Below are 20,763 nucleotides of genomic sequence, written 5' to 3' on the forward strand. Positions count from 1 at the left end.
TTTGCTCATTTGAAAAAAGAATAAAAGTTCAATGAATAATTTCAGCCGTAGCTAGGCAAAGATACAAAGAAACCATAACCGTCATATTATCGCAATTAAAGTTTGCCTGTTTTAGAGTAAATAAAAAAAGGCAACCGTTTGAGAGCCGAAAGAGTCGGTTCTTATGGCCAAATGATCCGAGTCACTGAAAAGAGCCGAACTCCCATCACTATTTAACGTCGCTCTGTGCATCGCCCAATAGTCACTTTCTATCAATTCTGACGTAGGCACGTTTAAAAATCAGTGTTCTAATATGTTTCACCTGGCCTCAGGTTTCCTGCTGAGAGATAGGAGAAGCAGACAGAGGAGGCCAGTTGGAAATCTCAACTGTGTTTATTTCAACAGCGGTTATATTTCAGCCAGTTGTAACCAAGTTGTCAATTTTATTTTACAGGTTGCTCGAGTTTTTGTGTTGAAAACGTGTATTATGAATGAAAAGGTAGACGCACTGTGTCTTCAGTATGTCTTCCCCCATCTTCACCGACATCTTTCAGTGTAAAGAGAGTGTGCTCGTGAGAAGTTTATCCTGCTGCACTGATGATGGTTTAAATGATAGTTTGTATGGGTAAGACTTAAATTTATTCATGTCCAATACTCGGGATGCTCGGAGTGTAAGTATCTTTGTAGTGGTGATGGGTTTGTTTGTTTGTTTGTTTTTGTTTGTTTGTTTGTTTGTTTGTAATAATAAACCTAGCTACCAATTAGTATGTATTCAAGCCAACAAATGGCCATTGGTTTGCAGGAGTTCAGCAGAACTGACCGATGTGTTTGAAGAGGAAGGGTGTGAGGATGAAGCTTGGTCTCCACCGCCGAGTGAACTGAGATGCAAAATAGCTGCCCAGCTTGAGTACTACCTCTCTGATGAGAATCTTGAGGCAGATGCCTTCCTGTTAAAACATGTCCAGAGGAACAAGATGGGTTACGTCAGCTTGAAGTTGTTGACCTCCTTCAAAAAGGTGAGTCTGAATACTTAAGGCCAGTTGGATAACAATAATTGCTAGTACTGTCAAAGCTTTTAGGTAGAACTCATTAGACAGGGGACCAAGTTGAACCTCTTCAAGGAAGCTAAAACCTCTTTTCCACTGCACGGTAAGACTCAGCTCACTTTACTTTTCTGAGCTTGCTTTTCCACTGAGTTTTAGTGCTGCCTCAATGTGGGTGCCATCTTGCACTCACCTTCACGCGGGTATAATGATGTATTATCGAAGCTCTGTACAAATACAGTCAGGCCATATTCCAAATGCTTTTCCTGTTTATTGAACATGGACCCTATTAAGGATGTAAAATAACGGTGTTCTAGAACCGTGGTTGCCATCTTCCACTCGCCTTCACGCAGGAATAATGTATTGTTGAAGCTAAGTTAGATTCACTGTGACAGGAGTGACTTCGATAAACTTCCTGTTTGGAAATCAGTAACAAGTGAGATGTAAAAATCTAAGACAGAAACCTTTTGTTCTTATTTTATCTGTAATGAGAGAAATTCTATATAACTTTAAATTAATAGAATATTACCATATTAAATGACATTTATTCAGGCACAATACAGAACCACTCTTTAAGGAGAATTCCCTACTCCCTCAGCTTGTGGCTCACATTTAGTATCGGCAATGCTGGCTTGGAACCTCTACTGTGGTCGTACTAAAAAAAAGTGTACCGGGTACTAGCTACAGTGGAAAAGCCCCAAAAAGTGAGTCAAGCTGTACAGTGCAGTGGAAAAGTGAGATAAGAACCCAAGAGGAACCTTTTTTGTTTTTTTTTTTCCTAAGAATGTAGATGTAGAAAATCATGGTGACTGGACTTCCCCTGTCATTGAAATGACAATTATTGATAACCTTCACAGCCAGGTTGATTCACCTTCCTATTTTGGCAGGTACGAGATCTGACACGTGATTGGCGCACTACTCTGGCCGCTGCTCAAACTTCTCCGCACCTGGAGGTGAATGAGATCAGAACCAAGGTACGACGGAGAACACCGATCCCTGACCGCTTGCTCTGCATCCCCACCACTAAGCTACTGCTGGTTTGGAACTTCCTGGCCAACGCCAGTTCTACCAAGTTTGAGGACAGTGGGTCATCTGCAACTGAGCAGCAAGGCATCATGGAGACTGCCATGCACATGTTTGGTTCACATGGCACAATCACTTCTCTTCGTATCCTCCGCCCAGGAAAAGAGATCCCTGCTGAGCTCAAACGCTATGTCAAAAAACATGCCGAGCTTGGGCGAAAACTGTGTGCTGTGGTCGAATACGAGTACTTGGATGGAGTGCGCAAGGCATATGATATTCTGAAAGCCCAGGAACAGGCACAAGGTGGGAAAGGTATCCACGTGGTACTCCTTGGGAGCCGGGGAACACGGAAGCAAGGGAGCAGCCAGGGCAAAGCAGAGGAGGAGTCGGAAGAGAGCATGGATAATGACTTCTCAACAAAGCAAAACCGCAAGTCCAAGAAGCACATCTACTGTCTGGAAGATTCAGTTTTGTACAGTTCCTCGGAGTCGGACTTCACTCCAGCCTCACCACGTCCTAACCGTAGAGTCTCTCGCCCTCAGGCTCAGTATGGTAGCCCCTTGGCCATCCCACGAGTTTCCACTTTCCATTCCGACCCTTATCGAAACCCTCTGGGCAGCCCGGTAGGAAGTCCTCTCCTGCCACACAAGCTTTTTCCTGGAGGTCATGCTGCCTCACCTCTAGCCACTTCTCCATTAAGCAGCACTCAGAGTTCAGCATCATACAATAGAAGCAAGTGCTCAGGGGATTTCTCACAGGACAGCACAGGCTATGGAGCAAGTCCGTGGGTCCAACGGCGCAAAAATGCTGCACAGGCTTTTTATCCAGAGAAAAGCTGCCCCTTGTCCCCAGATCGGATTATGGGAGCTATCGGTGTGCTAGTGGTGCGCCAGCCATTGGGCCCTGATGGCACTAAAGGTTTCCACAACTGCATTGGAAGAGGAAAGGTACTGCTGCCACAGTGATGCACTGGAGGATCTCTGAAGTAGATTTGTGGGTTGATCTGCAGTGCAAATTATTTTTTAAAGCAGTGTTCAGTGAATGCTATTGTCAGTAATTGTTTGTGGCTAAAAAAAATTGTTCCTATGGTAATTTTGTATTGAATAAATAAAGGTTGTACTGTAAGCAGCACTTGGTGTGAAATTATTTATTATTAGGACTGTCAATGGAAGTATTCCTACATCCATTTTCTTAAATCTACACTAAGATTGAACATCACCAGAAACAAGTTTCTTAACACCATGCAGCTTTTTTTTTTAAGATCAAAATAGCACTAAAATGAGCCAATATAGAATAGCAAAATAGTTTATTAATGTAGAATAAATAATTCCATAGACCAAGTGATCACATTTGAGGCACCAATTAACTCTGTAGAAAATAAAATGTAACACACACATGCCCTGATAACACAAGCACTGTGCCATGATGCAGTAGCACACTTCACCTTTGCATAAAACAGTAAGATATTTAACAGGTTTTTTTTTTCTAGCTGTAATGTTCCAAATTGGACAGTTGATAGCTAGAATCTGTGCAACGGTTACCCACTCGAATAAATCATTTTGAGGGACGAATGAAACAAACCATAAAACAAGTTGATCAGGAAACAAACCATTCACTTTTTTTCCCCCTCAAATAATATTAAAACTTGCAGGTGTTCAGACTAAATTCAACATGTAACTCAAAATAAAATGGATTTTTGTGACCTAAAATTAATGCTACAAATGAGATGACAAAGGAATTGCAACTAAATTAAGAATAAAGCATTTGCAAATTGTGTGAAGAATATTGGCAACCAAACCGGACATCAACTTCGGTTTGACTTGACCCATCTCAACATATGCGTAATGTTTGTATTTACTCAGTAACATTTGCATTTGTATAAAAATGTTTGTGGCACAGAATCAAATCTGATGAGACACCAAGGGATGTAGGTCATGTACAATATGGGTGAGGCTTCTCATGTTCTTATCTTGCTGAATGATGGGTCCTAAATAATTTAGATATGGGGTTAAAACTTCTTGAATTATGGTCTTAGGCCATGATAGTTAAACCATCTTTACTGAGATAATGTCATGGGAGCATCTTGCTGAGTCATACCCATGGTAGTGTTAAAAACAGGAAATAAATTGGACTGGATACACATTTGAATGAAAAGAATCAATCAATCAAAAGCTGGCCAATGCTTCTCAGAGTTCCACATCTGCTCTACCAAAGACACAAAATATGGAAACATGATCGTTCCACAGTTATTTTCATACTGTCGTTCCAAACATTACGCCCTCTAGCTCTGGATCGTCCATGTCATCCTCGCTGAGGGAAAAGTCTTTGTGATTGGAGAGGCCACAGGGGCTGCAGTTGGACTCTCCATCCGTGAGCGAAGTGTCTGCTGTGACATTTACCAAGTCAATAACAGGCCCCATTCTCTCCACCTCAGCCATCTGGGCCAACATGCTGTCTAACAGAGGACGGCTTTTGCAGATGTTGTCCAACAGCTGGCAGCGGTGCTGCAACTGCCCGATCAGGGAATCCTTCTCCTTCACCATGTGCTGGAGTTTCTGAATGGATTCTTCTGACTGACAAAGCTTCTCATGGAGGTAGGAAATCTCCCTTGAAAATAGAGCAGACAAAAAGAGTTACTTTATCAAACCAGATGCTGAATAAACAGATTTTTAAATTGTCACTTTGAATGAACATATCTTGAAAATTCACAACTTAATTTTACACGCAGTGACCATTTTTATGAGGGTATACCGAGAACACTGCTACATTAATTGACTCTTTGCATGTTCATGGTATATGATAGCACATCTGTTGCAATGCGTTGTTTGTCAGCCCCCCTCTACCTCACTGGAAAGGAGCAGATACTATACTGGGGCGAGAGTGTGTGTTTTGTTGGTACAAATGGATGACACGAATATACAACCACTGCTGATCCTGTGGTCAGAAACTGGCACTGATGAACCACACACCTTTAACCACACACCTATAATCAGTCCCTCCAGGATTTTGCCAATTTTTTTTGATCATAGAAATTAATGCAAAATCAAAGCAAACTCTGGAGGAGCTTGCAATTTTTCAAAATTACCACAGATTTTCCTCAGATTTGGGCCAAGGCGCATCACGTGACGTCAAAAGCCCGCTTCGATTCGCGTGCGTCGAACATGAGTACAGTTAAAATGTCTCAACAATTTCATGCAATTGAGCAAATTCTTATACTTTTCTACACACTAGAACTTACAGAAATCCTGTATAATGTATGCAAGTGTGAATACATAATGTTTAAAAACCCCAGCTGTCAGTACAGACCAGTGTTGCCAACTTAGCGACTTTTCAGACCCCTTTAGCTTTTTTTTTTTTTTTGGGCAAAAAAATCACCTAGTGACTTTATGGACAAACCTTAGCAACTTTCCAAATGTCGGCAGTACTGTCCTGCAAGCGCGAGGTCTTGCTTTCCCGCTGCACTCTCACCTCTCTCTGCGTCTGTTCTGTTCAGTGAGTGTATGAGAGCCAGAGATTTAACAATGTCATGGATAACGAGACGCGCCCTTCGTCCCACATCACTCTTATGCGAATGTTTATAGAACGCAAGACGAATGTAATGCAACATGTTTTACATGTAAAATAGTGCACGTTATTACAGCCTAGTTCTCTTGTTCAATGTAATTCTAGTGTTCACAAACATGTTCCACATCTGTCCATTATATAGTTTTATAAAAGTTATTTTTAAAAATCATAAAAAGTAATTTTAAAAAAGTACAAAAACACACACAAAAAAAATCTATCTATCCATCAAAAACAGATTATAGATTAAGTTATATATAGATAGACTTTTATATTGGGGGGGGGGATGCCACATCATATGGGAGGCTTGGGGAGATTTAGTTACAAAAGGCTGAGAACCTCTGCTGTAGACCAGACGAACGTGCACTGGACACTAAGCATGTTTACTCTTGTTCTGTTTTACTCAAAGCGGAACATATTTGGTGCATCTGCTATACCTCCTTTTATATTTCTGTAAAACAGATTACAACGGTGAAATATCAACCGACACCAACCAAATGCGAACTCATATTTGGTGAATTTTGTGTCTTGCTTGTTCCCCAAAAACAGACAGGCTGGTTATTTCAGATATTATTACCTGCCTCCGCTGCCCAAAGTCAAGATGACCTGTGAACAGTACATCAAGGTGTAAACAATATATGGTAGTCAAAACTCCCCTGGTTTCGTAGATCTCCAAAGATCCACTAATCCGCACAGGATATGTGTCGTTTACCTGTCCTTGTTCTCGGTTATTTCCTGTGTTGCTGCCCTGAGTTGTTCGTCCTTTCGGATCAGACTCTCTGCCTGCTCCCTCAGCGTGTTCTCGGCTGCCTCGAGTTTCTGCTCCAGATCTGCGACTCTCCTGTGCAGAGCAGCCAGATGCGCGTTTGCCTCCCTTATTTGCACCGGTGATGGAGACGACATGTCAACGAACCTGTCCGGAAGTATTAACAGCGTTGAGATCAGGATCATTCACGTGATTGGCAGGAAGGAGCATACACATCATGAGTGATGCTGATCTCAGTGTTGACAGCTGGTAGTTAGCTGTCCATCCTTCAACCTACATACTTACCCTTTCAGTCCTCCCCGATTAGCAGCCTGCTATTAGCTGAGTCACATGCACGAGGACTGTCCAAGCTATTACTTCAGCTTCATTGGCACTAAGCGGTGACTTTAGCGTAGCAAGCTAGCTAACTAATAGCTAGCTAGCTGGATTTCAGCCTTGCAGCCTCGTCTTGAAGCATTGATGCTCCTAATCGACGTTACAGCATCACTTCCTGTCTACCCACAAAGTCTTGGCGACGAGCAGACTATTCTACAATTATTAAATATTACTCTACAGTCGTTCAATATAACTACAGTAACACAATTCGCTATTAAGCAGCTCCTATTTTTCACTATATCCCTCTCGTTAGCGTCAGCAACTTCGCAACAAGCTAGTGATGTGTCGTTCGACAACGAATCGGCTCTATGAACCGGCTCTTTTAGGCGAGCGTGTAGAGTCGACTCGTACATATGAGTAGGTTATTGTAATTTAATCATACATGTTTGGAAACCCCCGGGTCAACATTTGAGGTGTTCGTTAGCATGAATCATTTCATCTTTAGTAACCGCTGTGGCCGTTGTGACATGCTTTCGGTAATTAAATCTAGTTAATTTTTCCGTTTCTTCGTATGTCCAAACAGCACGTGAGCGTCCTCTGTGGCCATGTTTATGAATAGATAAAGCACTAAAACATGCGACTTAAGGCCCCTTTTTCATCATTTACTAAAAAGTAAAAGAAAGTAAAAATAAATAAATGAATAAACACTGGTCAATATATCTTTGTCGGGATTTGGAGGGAGCCGAAAGTGTCGACTCTTATTGGTGAACTGAATGATCTAACTCACTGATTCGATTCACTACAAGCCAAGCAACCTGTGGCTTCTCCGCCCCGGAAGTACAGCGCCAAAGGAGGGCCAGCCGTGATTGAGTACCAAAATGCTCCCTACTCACCTAACAAGCGCACTATTTAGCATATAGCATAATGGCTTAAAAGGCCCTGTTTAGCGCACTATATGTACAAAATGAAGCTAATTTTAATTTGGCCAGTTCTTATTTAAGTGAACTTAACATGGACTCATCTACAATAAGGGTCTTGGTCTTCCAAATTCTTAATTAAATATCTAATATGTTTACAATTATTATTATTTTTTAAACTAATATTAAGTATTTACTCTCGTTTGTATACACGAATCTTACATGCTTTAATCAAATCTGTACTTCTGTCTATTTCAAATCTGTATTTTATTAGAATTGACATTTCTGTTGTGGCATTAGTTCAGATAATACCGAGAGGATTATATGAGTATTTTAAAACTGCACCACAATCTAGATGTAGCAATAAAACAGAGAGAGAGAGAGAGAGAGAGAGAGAGAGAGAGAAAGAAAGAGAAAGAGAGAGAGAGAGAGGGGTCAATATAACTCATCTAATATGACTTTCATCAGTGTCCCAAGGTCCAATTTTTTCTGTACTTTTTATCAGGTATATCATCATGACTGTAATTATGCACATTTCTAGTTTAATATGGTAGTTACAACTGGGAATCTGTGCTATTATAAACGCTACCATTTGACTTGTGTTCACATACCAGGATTTCATTCATTATTTATTCATTTCAATTTTAGTCCACAATCTTCAAACCCTGTTCCTTTTTCAGAAACAGTTTCCCTTCTTTGAAATAGATCACTGTAGCTTTGGACAATAGCTGTTTTTTGGGGGGACAAAATGTTTTTTGGATTGTTAAGTTATTACTAAGGAGTTACATAGCATTCATTCAGTAGACTGCATGTATCTGTAGTTTGGGGTATTTATACACAATTTCACCTAATATTCTGGATGTTTATTGGTCTACAACACCTGATTTTTTTTTTAAATTTGAGTGTTGATTTTTTTAAAAAAAAATAAACATTTTTTAACGCTGACTAAGCAGTGTTATTTATTCCCTGACCCAGTGAGTGAAAGTGACACTATTGTTATAAACACGTGGAATTAATTGACCAGAGAAAAGAGCAAGTCACTTATTAGAACATGTGAAAATGATACTTTTCATCGTCTAAGCCAGGGGTTCTCAAACCTGTCCTGGAGGACCCCCAGCACTGTACATTTTGTATGTATCTCTTATCTGACACACCCAATCCAGATCTGTACTAATGAACTGATGAGTTGAATGAAGCTAGATGAAGGAGACATACACAATGTGCAGTGCTGGAGGTCCTCTAGGACAGGTTTGAGAAGCACTGGTTTAGACGATGATTAAAGATAATTAAAGATATTCAGTATAATTCACAGCACCACAGGATTAAATGGTTCCTTAAAAAATGTACATGTGGTCCTCAGGGATCTGTAGTATACTGGGCTAATAAAGCTCATTTATCTTTTAGAATTTGTCCTTGTGTTCGGTAGGCATGTAATTATTGCAGGAAATATACAGCAATTATTTTTTTTTTCTCAAGTTCATGATGGGTTCATGAAAAAAAAAATGTCATTCTCCCCCCTGTTTTATTACAACTATTAATTGACCAGTTTGGTCAAATAATTCACATTTTAGGTGGATAGGATGTTTAAGTTCAGCAGGAAAATGCAGATGAATGTGTGTTGGACTTCGAGTCTACATGAGTACCATGTTATACTTGCATGCAATAAGCACTCAGAGGAAGGATGCAAAGTCATGCAAAAAAAAGAGAATGGCTTCCAAATCTATTTATTATTATATATATAAAAAATATTTTTTATAATAGGAGAAGAAGATAAGGAAATCTGCCCCATTCTCTACTGTAGTAGGTGCAGACTCCCGTTTTAAACCAAATTGTCATGAAGAGGGCGCTAGTACACGGAGCTGCATGTAAAGCGCCGGGGGAAAACCCCCAAAAGAACTGTTACTCAGTCTCGCGCGCTGTCCTTGTCCTACCGCTGTAGTCTCGCGAGAGTTCTGTATGTCCTTGTTACGTCCATAATGGGTTACTGGGACCTCGAAGAGGGGAAAGATTGTGTTGGGAAAACATGGATTACCACCAAATTGGGCACTGCCCATTGGTGAGTACCTTGGGAATTTTTGTTGCTGTATTTCAGTTGTTTTCCTTTTCAGGACGGGAGACGGGGTATAGTGCAGCGAAGAACGCTAGCTAGCGTTAACATGCTACTAACACAGCTAGCTAACCACATAACTAGCTAGCTTACTCTTCACAGAAAATCATCACAACTAACTTTATATTTGAGTCAAATACCGTTGTTGAAATGTTCACTGATGTAGCATATGAACATGGGAATTAGATAACGCATTTCACTGAGTGGTGTTATTGGTAAAGCTAAATATAATAAATACTTATTGGAATCCTGTCTTTAAACCTCTCTCTCTCTCTCTCTCTCTCTCTCTCTCTCTCTCTCTTTTTCTCTGTCTGTCTGTCTGTCTTTAAACCCCAGCTTTCAACTCTCTCTCTCTCTCTCTCTCTCTCTCTCTCTCTCTGTCTGTCTGTCTGTCTTTAAACCCCAGCTTTCAACTCTCTCTCTCTCTCTGTGTGTGTGTCTTTAAACCCCAGCTTCCTCCTCTCTCTCTTACTCCTGTCTTTAAACCCCAGCTTCCTCCTCTCTCTTCCTCCTGTCTTCAAACCCAAGCTTTCTCCTCTCTCTCTTCCTCCTGTCTTTAAACTCTGAATTTCTCCGATTAGGTGGCCTAGGGGAAAACGTCTGGCTTGTATTTTAAAAAGACGCCCTTTCATAAATTCTATTTAATTCATAAATAAAAACACCAGATAACCTTTATTTAAAAATTAATGAAAGTGGGTCTTGTAAAAAATTAGCTACATATAGCGTAATATCAGAGTAAACTGGCTTCCTGTTCTGCCCAAAGGCTTCTTCCAGCAAATCCGTATCAGCAAATAATAATCTAAAAGATTAATACCGTAAGCATCTGACTTGACTTTTATGATGCTCTGAATAACCTGTGTTTGACTGCGGTTCTGTAAAAATGCTTGCTTTACGATATGATTTGTAAAATACTTTTCTCTTCAGGGCTGGTTGGCTCGGCGTATCATCTTGTGTTAATCCAGCCTGAAACTTCACTTGAAGCATTGACAAGGGCAGCGAATGGCACGGTCACGATGGGTAAATATCAAAATATTTTTTTGCATTTATATCTCCTGCATGATGGATAAACTTTCTCCTTTCAGGTTTAACCAGTGAAATTGAGAGGTTTTTACAATATGTCCCAGAACATTACAAAACTGGAATATTAGATTGATGTTTAGCAATATAGTAAATATGAACGTTTGATTCATTTAGTCCAGGTTTATATGAGTAGATGTGCTTATTACTCTGCACAGAGTGTCTTTTCCTGTTGGTTTTCATATTTTCTTAAAGCCCAGTTTCACCTAGTATTTGTGTAATAAACCTAAAAACAAGAATGGGCATTTCCTAGGATATGGAAATATCGATTTATAAAAGATCTATTTTTCTATTGCATTAGAGTGACTGATTTTCAATATTTAAAAACAGTCAAAGAGTTGCATCTGAAACTGTGCTGCGTACTGTTTACTATACACTAGCTTCTTGAGTTTGTAGTAGTGTGTAAAATGACTCGAATCAAACACTAACATTTCGCAATAAACAGAAACGACATATTGTCATGCAGCGCCTCACGTCGTTGAACTGTATCTAAACAACATTCACAGGCGCGTTATTTTCAAGCGCACAATCGGACGCGGCAGAAATATTTGCCGTCGTAAGAAGTTTTAAAACCCAAACTGACATGCCCCATGGTTTGCACGTGAAACGTAGTATTTATGAGACCGGAGAAGTGCTACCCTGTGGAAAGTATTTAGCAGTGTATTTCTTTAAACACAATATATTTCCAAGCAGCAATCACAGTAGTTTAAATAGGAGGACTTGACGATGGAGATAAATAATGCAGTTAGTTCAAGTTATGTTATACGCTGCAAGGGGGGAAATTGCATAACTACACTGGAACTGCATTCATGATTGATCTCTTCTGCTCACAGTAAATACTGACAAATAAAAAGACTTTTGTTCATGTACAAAAATACAGTCATGTGGGGGAAAAAAGAAAGTGCATCCCATGGAAATTGTTGCTTTTTTTCATTTGATCCTCTTTGAAACAGTGCATCTTAATGAAGGTGATGCACTTTATCAAATGACACATAAAATTGACATTTTGTAGTCAATTCATTTAAATTAACAAAAAAACTTGGACAGATCAGGCATGTGGAAAATGTAAGTGCACCCCTACATTTATCACACCTTCAAATGCATAAAATTAGGATCGGGTGTTGAAGATCGGGTGTCAGTGATTAGAACCTGCTTAGGGAGTGCAGGTGGAACCACTTTTATTTATACCCTTCTCATATCTAGTGTCTGGTGTTCTCTTTGTTATTGAGGTGTGTGGTTTCATCATACCAAGATCTAAAGAGTTCTGTAAGGCCGTCATAAAAAAGGTTGTGGATGCCTATGGGTCTGGCAAGGGGTTTAAGAAGGTCTCCAAATTATTTTAAATATATAATTCCATTCCATTCCATGTGCTTGAAGATGATGTGAGGACATCTGTCCGAAAGTTGAAGTTGAAGCGAAAGTGAACCTTTCAACAGGATAGTGATGCTAAGCACACTAGCAAATCCACCAAGGAATGGCTCAAAAAGAAGAAATGGAGGGTTATGGAATGGTCTAATCAAAGCCTCGATTTTAATCCTACTGAAATTATGTGGGGGGGATATAAAATGGGCAGTACATGCAAGAAAACCCTCAAACATCTTGTAACTGAAAGAATATTGCATGGAAGAGTGGTCAAAAATTCCAGCAAGCCGATGTCAGAGACCGGTGGACAATTACGCAAAACGCTTACAAGTCATCATTTCTGCTAAAGGGGGCAATACTAGCTTCTGAGGCCAAGGGTGTACTTACTTTTTCCACAGAAGAATATCACATCTATTGATATTTCTGTTGAATAAAAATTATGAAAGTTCATTTTCCTTGTGATTTTTTTCAAGTATATCAATGTTATTAATAGACACTGTTTCAAAGAGGATCAAATGTTTGCTTGTCCAAATATGTCAAACAAAGCCATGGGGTGTACATATTTCTTCACATGAATGTAGATCTTGTTGAAAGCCAGTAACCTGTATAAAATAAAATATGATGGATTGAATATGTGGGGTATTTTATGAAAAATAAGCCAGTGATCATCAGTAATACTTCACTTCTCTGTCTGTAAATAATATAACTCTTTGAGTATATTAGGGATGTCACAAGAACCGATACTTCAGTACCAAGTCGGTACCAAACATTCTTAAAATGTCACGGTACTTTTTTTTCTTGGAGTAGTGTAGTAACTGATTGTAATGAAGGTACTAAGGTTGCAATTCTTCCGGTCACCTAAAGGTGGCAGCAAATACGCGTAAGTGTTTTAGTCGGTCCACAAGTAGTAAAGAAGAAGAAGAACTACAAGCACACGGGAAAAACTACAGAAATTTAGCCCTGACTCGTTGAGAGGAAATGTGGTAGGGAATATGGAAATACTTCACATTCGAGGCGGATGACAACAAACATAATTGATGCTCTGATGCCCTTCCCCCCCCCCCCCCCCCCCCGCAAGTATCAGCCAGAGGAGGATGTCCTCCAGGAGAGTTTTTAATTAAATTTCTTTTTAATTTTTATACCACACCCATGGTATCAACTTTGGTATCGTGTACTTTTGGTGGTATTGGTACTGACTACTAGATTTTTGGTATCGTGACATCCCTAGAGTATACACTTACTGAGCACTTTATTAGGAACACTATACTAATACTGAGTAGGGCTTCACTTTTCTCTCAAAACATCCTCAATTCTTCTTCACATGGATTCCACAAGATGTTGGAAACATTCATTTGAGATTCTGGTCCATGATGACGTGACTACCACCGCAATTCCTGCAGATTGTTCAGGTGCACTTTCATGCTGTGAATCTCCCGTTCTCCCACATCCCAAAGGTGGTCTAATGGATTCAGATCTGCTGACTGGGAAGACCACTGAAGAACACTTAACTCACTGTCAGGTCCCCATTCTGGTGGTTGACATGAACAAATTTGTTTACAAAGTTTCCCAGCGTCAACACACTACTCACAGTAACTACATGACGTGCGCCATTTGAGACACAGTAATTATCTGCTAATCTGCCTGAAAACCCCTCTCGTTTGGATTACATCATCCTATAGTTCTTCTTGTCCTGGACATCTCTATAAGCAGCGGAAAAGAATGTGCATGCTAAGCAAAACGTTTCGGTTGTGCTAAACTAAAGATAACTGTTGTGATGTGTGTGTGTGTGTGTGTGTGTGATATTTTCAGCTTCTCTGGGGGCGATATTTGGAGTCACCACGTGTCTGAGTGCACATGTTAGGGACGCTCCTGATGATCCCACCAACTACTTCCTCGGAGGATGTGCATCAGGAGCCTTTCTTGGGCTCGAAGTGAGTGTATCAAAGAACTTTTTCAAATATGTCAAATAGGTGTGTTAATTAAGAAGACGTGGTCTTTGTTAACGATGTCCAGTAAGACTAAGGAATAAATGTGTCTAATGTGCTGTTTTTATTTCTTTATGCCTGTTTCTGTATAGCTCGCAGCGTTGTAACGGGCACAACCACTTGTCTAGGGCTGGGGATCGTTGCCATGCTCACTAAAGTTGGGAAGAAGGAGGGCTGGAGGTTATCTGGTGAACCCAGACTGTAAAACCTTAACTACTGTTGTGTTCATATTGTATATTGCTTAAATAAATCTTTATGGATGGGGGAAAAGTGTGTTGAATGGTGTTTTCATGCTTGAGTGCTGTTTAATAATGTTAAATAATGAGACTTTTGAGACATTTCTTTGCGTGTTATTCACCCTTATATTTGTGGCTAATCTGAGAGCGAGCGAGCGATCGATCGAGTGATATCAACAGGGATTACACACACACCAGAAAGGTAACTGCTGATTTAGACTTAATTGCTGTAATATTGTATAGTTTTATAATGATGTATTGTTTTAACCCAGAAAAGAGGGTACACATTTTAACATTGTTAAAAATATTACAGCGGTTTTCGTTGGGTTTTTAAAAATAAAATGAAAAACACTTACAGCATTTGGCAGACACCCTAATCCAGAGCAACAGACACATATCTCATTTATACAACTGAGCAGTTGATGGTTAAGGGGCTTGCTCATGGGCCCAAGAGTGGCCACTTGAACTCACAACCTTCTGACTTCTTTGGGACTTGAACTCATAACTTCTGGTCAGAAGTTCAATGCCTTAACCACTGAACTACCGCTGCCTTAAAAATTACTTAGGACAAAAAGCAATGTGAGTGTGCTGTGATCCGTAATGGAATGGCAGATGTATGTATGTATGTATGTATGTATGATAGTATGTATGATAGTATGTATGATAGTATGATAGTATGTATGATAGTATGTATGATAGTATGTATGATAGTATGATGGTATGTATGTATGATAGTATGTATGATAGTATGTATGATAGTATGTATGTATGATAGTATGTATGATAGTATGTATGATAGTATGTATGATAGTATGTATGTATGATAGTATGTATGATAGTATGATAGTATGTATGATAGTATGTATGATAGTATGATAGTATGTATGATAGTATATATGATAGTATGATAGTATGTATGATAGTATGATAGTATGTATGATAGTATGATAGTATGTATGATAGTATGTATGATAGTATGTATGTATGATAGTATGTATGATAGTATGATAGTATGTATGATAGTATGTATGATAGTATGATAGTATGTATGATAGTATGTATGTATGATAGTATGTATGATAGTATGATAGTATGTATGATAGTATGTATGATAGTATGTATGATAGTATGTATGATAGTATGATAGTATGTATGATAGTATGATAGTATGTATGATAGTATGATAGTATGTATGATTATATGATAGTATGATATTATGTATGATAGTATGTATGATAGTATGATAGTATGTATGATAGTATGTATGATAGTATGATAGTATGTATGATAGTATGTATGATAGTATGTATGATAGTATGTATGATAGTATGATAGTATGTATGATAGTATGTATGATAGTATGATAGTATGTATGTATGATAGTATGTATGTATGATAGTATGTATGATAGTATGATAGTATGTATGAAAGTATGATAGTATTTATGATAGTATGATAGTATGTATGATAGTATGACAGTATGTATGACAGTATGTATGATAGTATGTATGATAGTATGTATGATAGTATGATAGTATGTATGATAGTATGTATGTATGATAGTATGTATGATAGTATGATAGTATGTATGATAGTATGATAGTATGTATGATAGTATGTATGATAGTATGATAGTATGTATGATAGTATGTATGATAGTATGATAGTATGTATGATAGTATGTATGTATGTATGTATGATAGTATGTATGTATGATAGTATGTATGATAGTATGTATGATAGTATGTATGATATGATAGTATGTATGATAGTATGTATGATAGTATGACAGTATGTATGACAGTATGTATGACAGTATGTATGTTAGTATTTATGATAGTATGTATGATAGTATGATAGTATGTATGATAGTATGTATGATAGTATGTATGATAGTATGATAGTAAGTATGATAGTAAGTATGATAGTATGTATGATAGTATGTATGATAGTATGATAGTATGTATGATAGTATGTATGATAGTATGTATGTATGATAGTATGTATGATAGTATGTATGATAGTATGTATGATTGTATGTATGATTGTATGTATGATAGTATGTCTGATAGTATGATAGTATGTATGATAGTATGATAGTATGTATGATAGTATGATAGTATGTATGATAGTATGTATGATAGTATGTATGATAGTATGACAGTATGTATGATATTATGTATGATAGTATGTATGATAGTATGATAGTATGTATGATAGTGTGATAGTATGTATGATAGTATGATAGTATGTATGATAGTATGTATGATAGTATGATAGTATGTATGATAGTATGTATGATAGTATGATAGTATGATAGTATGTATGATAGTATGTATGATAGTATGACAGTATGTATGATAGTATGTATGATAGTATGTATGATAGTATGTATGATAGTATGATAGTATGTATGATAGTATGTATGATAGTATGATAGTATGTATGAAAGTATGATTGTATGATAGTATGTATGATAGTATGTATGATAGTATGTATGATAGTATGATAGTATGTATGATGGTATGTATGTATGATAGTATGTATGATTGTGTGTATGATAGTATGTCTGATAGTATGATAGTATGTATGATAGTATGTATGATAGTATGATAGTATGTATGATAGTATGATAGTATGTATGATAGTATGTATGATAGTATGTATGATAGTATGTATGATAGTATGATAGTATGTATGATAGTATGTATGATAGTATGATAGTATGTATAATAGTATGTATGATAGTATGTATGATAGTATGTATGATAGTATGATAGTATGCATGATAGTATGTATGATAGTATGATAGTATGTATGACGGTATGTATGATGGTAGGTATGATAGTATGTATGATAGTATGTATGATAGTAGGTATGATAGTATGATAGTATGTATGATGGTAGGTATGATAGTATGTATGATAGTATGTATGATAGTAGGTATGATAGTATGATAGTATGTATGATAGTATGTATGATAGTATGTATGAAAGTATGTATGAAAGTATGTATGATAGTATGTATGATAGTATGATAGTATGTATGATAGTATGTATGATAGTATGTATGATAGTATGATAGTATGTATGATAGTATGTATGATAGTATGTATGATAGTATGTATGATAGTATGATAGTATGTATGATAGTATGTATGATAGTATGTATGATAGTATGTATGATAGTATGTATGATAGTATGATAGTATGCATGATAGTATGTATGATAGTATGATAGTATGTATGACGGTATGTATGATGGTAGGTATGATAGTATGTATGATAGTATGTATGATAGTAGGTATGATAGTATGATAGTATGTATGATGGTAGGTATGATAGTATGTATGATAGTATGTATGATAGTAGGTATGATAGTATGATAGTATGTATGATAGTATGTATGATAGTATGTATGAAAGTATGTATGAAAGTATGTATGATAGTATGTATGATAGTATGATAGTATGTATGATAGTATGTATGATAGTATGTATGATAGTATGATAGTATGTATGATAGTATGTATGATAGTATGTATGATAGTATGTATGATAGTATGATAGTATGTATGATAGTATGTATGATAGTATGCATGATAGTATGCATGATAGTATGCATGATAGTATGCATGATAGTATGCATGATAGTATGATAGTATGTATGACGGTATGTATGATGGTAGGTATGATAGTATGTATGATAGTATGTATGATAGTAGGTATGATAGTATGATAGTATGTATGATGGTAGGTATGATAGTATGTATGATAGTATGTATGATAGTAGGTATGATAGTATGATAGTATGTATGATAGTATGTATGATAGTATGTATGAAAGTATGTATGAAAGTATGTATGAAAGTATGTATGATAGTATGTATGATAGTATGTCTGATAGTATGATAGTATGTATGATAGTATGTATGATAGTATGTATGATAGTATGTATGATAGTATGATAGTATGTATGATAGTATGTATGATAGTATGTATGATAGTATGATAGTATGTATGATAGTATGTATGATAGTATGTATGATAGTATGTATGATAGTATGATAGTATGTATGATAGTATGATAGTATGTATGATAGTATGTATGATAGTATGTATGATAGTATGATAGTATGTATGATAGTATGTATGATAGTATGATAGTATGTATGATAGTATATATGATAGTATGATAGTATGTATGATAGTATGATAGTATGTATGATAGTATGTATGTATGATAGTATGTATGATAGTATGTATGTATGATAGTATGTATGATAGTATGATAGTATGTATGATAGTATGTATGATAGTATGATAGTATGTATGATAGTATGTATGTATGATAGTATGTATGATAGTATGTATGATAGTATGATAGTATGTATGATAGTATGTATGATAGTATGATAGTATGTATGATTATATGATAGTATGATATTATGTATGATAGTATGTATGATAGTATGATAGTATGTATGATAGTATGTATGATAGTATGATAGTATGTATGATAGTATGTATGATAGTATGTATGATAGTATGATAGTATGTATGATAGTATGTATGATAGTATGTATGATAGTATGATAGTATGTATGATAGTATGTATGATAGTATGATAGTATGTATGATAGTATGTATGTATGATAGTATGTATGATAGTATGTATGATAGTATGATAGTATGTATGATAGTATGTATGATAGTATGATAGTATGTATGATTATATGATAGTATGATATTATGTATGATAGTATGTATGATAGTATGATAGTATGTATGATAGTATGTATGATAGTATGTATGATAGTATGATAGTATGTATGATAGTATGTATGATAGTATGATAGTATGTATGATAGTATGTATGATAGTATGTATGATAGTATGATAGTATGTATGATAGTATGATAGTATGTATGATAGTATGATAGTATGTATGATAGTATGTATGATAGTATGATAGTATGTATGATAGCATGTATGTATGATAGTATGTATGATAGTATGATAGTATGTATGATAGTATGTATGTATGATAGTATGTATGATAGTATGTATGATAGTATGATAGTATGTATGATATGATAGTATGTATGATAGTATGTATGATAGTATGATAGTATTTATGATAGTATGATAGTATGTATGATAGTATGACAGTATGTATGATAGTATGTATGATAGTATGTATGATAGTATGATAGTATGTATGATAGTATGTATGTATGATAGTATGTATGATAGTATGATAGTATGTATGATAGTATGTATGATAGTATGTATGATAGTATGTATGTATGTATGTATGTATGATAGTATGTATGTATGATAGTATGTATGATAGTATGTATGATAGTATGATAGTATGTATGATATGATAGTATGTATGATAGTATGTATGATAGTATGTATGATAGTATGACAGTATGTATGACAGTATGTATGATAGTATGTATGATAGTATGATAGTATGTATGATAGTATGTATGATAGTATGTATGATAGTATGATAGTAAGTATGATAGTATGTATGATAGTATGTATGATAGTATGATAGTATGTATGATAGTATGTATGTATGATAGTATGTATGATAGTATGTATGATAGTATGTATGATTGTATGTATGATTGTATGTATGATAGTATGTCTGATAGTATGATAGTATGTATGATAGTATGATAGTATGTATGATAGTATGTATGATAGTATGTATGATAGTATGTATGATAGTATGTATGATAGTATGACAGTATGTATGATAGTATGTATGATAGTATGTATGATAGTATGATAGTATGTATGATAGTGTGATAGTATGTATGATAGTATGATAGTATGATAGTATGTATGATAGTATGTATGATAGTATGTATGATAGTATGATAGTATGTATGATAGTATGTATGATAGTATGTATGATAGTATGATAGTATGATAGTATGTATGATAGTATGACAGTATGTATGATAGTATGTATGATAGTATGTATGATAGTATGTATGATAGTATGTATGATAGTATGATAGTATGTATGATAGTATGATTGTATGATAGTATGTATGATTGTATGATAGTATGTATGATAGTATGATAGTATGTATGATAGTATGTATGATGGTATGTATGATTGTGTGTATGATAGTATGTCTGATAGTATGATAGTATGTATGATAGTATGTATGATAGTATGATAGTATGTATGATAGTATGTATGATAGTATGATAGTATGTATGATAGTATGTATGATAGTATGTATGATAGTATGTATGATAGTATGATAGTATGCATGATAGTATGTATGATAGTATAATAGTATGTATGACGGTATGTATGATGGTAGGTATGATAGTATGTATGATAGTATGTATGATAGTAGGTA

At 36.0% G+C, this 20,763-nt stretch overlaps 3 protein-coding genes across 5 annotated transcripts; 2 read left to right on the forward strand and 1 right to left on the reverse strand.

Moving 5' to 3' along the window:
- Positions 1 to 335: 335 nt before the first annotated feature.
- larp6b (La ribonucleoprotein 6, translational regulator b) lies at positions 336 to 3,329 on the forward strand. The gene is made up of 3 exons (XM_053635522.1): positions 336 to 604; positions 782 to 995; positions 1,910 to 3,329. The coding sequence occupies exons 1-3, from the start codon at positions 501 to 503 to the stop codon at positions 3,008 to 3,010; spliced, it is 1,419 nt and encodes a 472-aa protein (XP_053491497.1). The 5' UTR covers positions 336 to 500; the 3' UTR covers positions 3,011 to 3,329.
- Positions 3,330 to 3,334: 5 nt separating this feature from the next.
- On the reverse strand, positions 3,335 to 7,284 carry LOC128614185 (vimentin-type intermediate filament-associated coiled-coil protein). Its single transcript, XM_053635521.1, has 3 exons — positions 6,658 to 7,284; positions 6,319 to 6,519; positions 3,335 to 4,652 (listed from the first exon to the last, which is right to left on the reverse strand). The coding sequence occupies exons 2-3, from the start codon at positions 6,507 to 6,509 to the stop codon at positions 4,298 to 4,300; spliced, it is 546 nt and encodes a 181-aa protein (XP_053491496.1). The 5' UTR covers positions 6,510 to 6,519; positions 6,658 to 7,284; the 3' UTR covers positions 3,335 to 4,297.
- Positions 7,285 to 9,528: 2,244 nt separating this feature from the next.
- Positions 9,529 to 14,898, forward strand: ndufa11 (NADH:ubiquinone oxidoreductase subunit A11). Of its 3 annotated transcripts, XM_053634729.1 has the most exons (4): positions 9,529 to 9,656; positions 10,624 to 10,728; positions 13,960 to 14,085; positions 14,228 to 14,716. In XM_053634729.1, exons 1-4 carry the CDS (start codon positions 9,581 to 9,583, stop codon positions 14,338 to 14,340), a joined length of 420 nt encoding a protein of 139 aa, XP_053490704.1. In that variant the 5' UTR covers positions 9,529 to 9,580; the 3' UTR covers positions 14,341 to 14,716. The 3 variants fall into 3 exon arrangements, 1 of the variants encoding a protein (XP_053490704.1); XR_008386926.1 differs by lacking the exon at positions 9,529 to 9,656 and having other exon boundaries at positions 10,616 to 10,728; positions 13,960 to 14,120; positions 14,228 to 14,898; XR_008386925.1 differs by lacking the exon at positions 9,529 to 9,656 and having other exon boundaries at positions 10,616 to 10,728; positions 13,960 to 14,081; positions 14,228 to 14,896.
- Positions 14,899 to 20,763: the final 5,865 nt, after the last annotated feature.

Source organism: Ictalurus furcatus, chromosome 10 (genome assembly GCF_023375685.1).
Source record: "Ictalurus furcatus strain D&B chromosome 10, Billie_1.0, whole genome shotgun sequence".
NCBI classification, from domain to species: Eukaryota; Metazoa; Chordata; class Actinopteri; order Siluriformes; family Ictaluridae; genus Ictalurus; species Ictalurus furcatus.

What these genes read in the sequence shown, in the direction of transcription:
- larp6b (XM_053635522.1), top strand. Translation starts at nt 501, where the DNA reads ATGTCTTCCCCCATCTTCACCGACATCTTTCAGTGTAAAGAGAGTGTG. An exon ending in TTAAATGATAGTTTGTATGG is followed by an intron (nt 605 to 781) that starts GTAAGACTTAAA and finishes ATTGGTTTGCAG; the next exon opens with GAGTTCAGCAGAACTGACCG. An exon ending in TGTTGACCTCCTTCAAAAAG is followed by an intron (nt 996 to 1,909) that starts GTGAGTCTGAAT and finishes CTATTTTGGCAG; the next exon opens with GTACGAGATCTGACACGTGA.
- ndufa11 (XM_053634729.1), top strand. Translation starts at nt 9,581, where the DNA reads ATGGGTTACTGGGACCTCGAAGAGGGGAAAGATTGTGTTGGGAAAACA. An exon ending in CACCAAATTGGGCACTGCCC is followed by an intron (nt 9,657 to 10,623) that starts ATTGGTGAGTAC and finishes TTTGTAAAATAC; the next exon opens with TTTTCTCTTCAGGGCTGGTT. An exon ending in GAATGGCACGGTCACGATGG is followed by an intron (nt 10,729 to 13,959) that starts GTAAATATCAAA and finishes TGATATTTTCAG; the next exon opens with CTTCTCTGGGGGCGATATTT.
- LOC128614185 (XM_053635521.1), bottom strand. Translation starts at nt 6,509, where the DNA reads ATGTCGTCTCCATCACCGGTGCAAATAAGGGAGGCAAACGCGCATCTG. An exon ending in ATAACCGAGAACAAGGACAG is followed by an intron (nt 4,653 to 6,318) that starts GTAAACGACACA and finishes TCTATTTTCAAG; the next exon opens with GGAGATTTCCTACCTCCATG.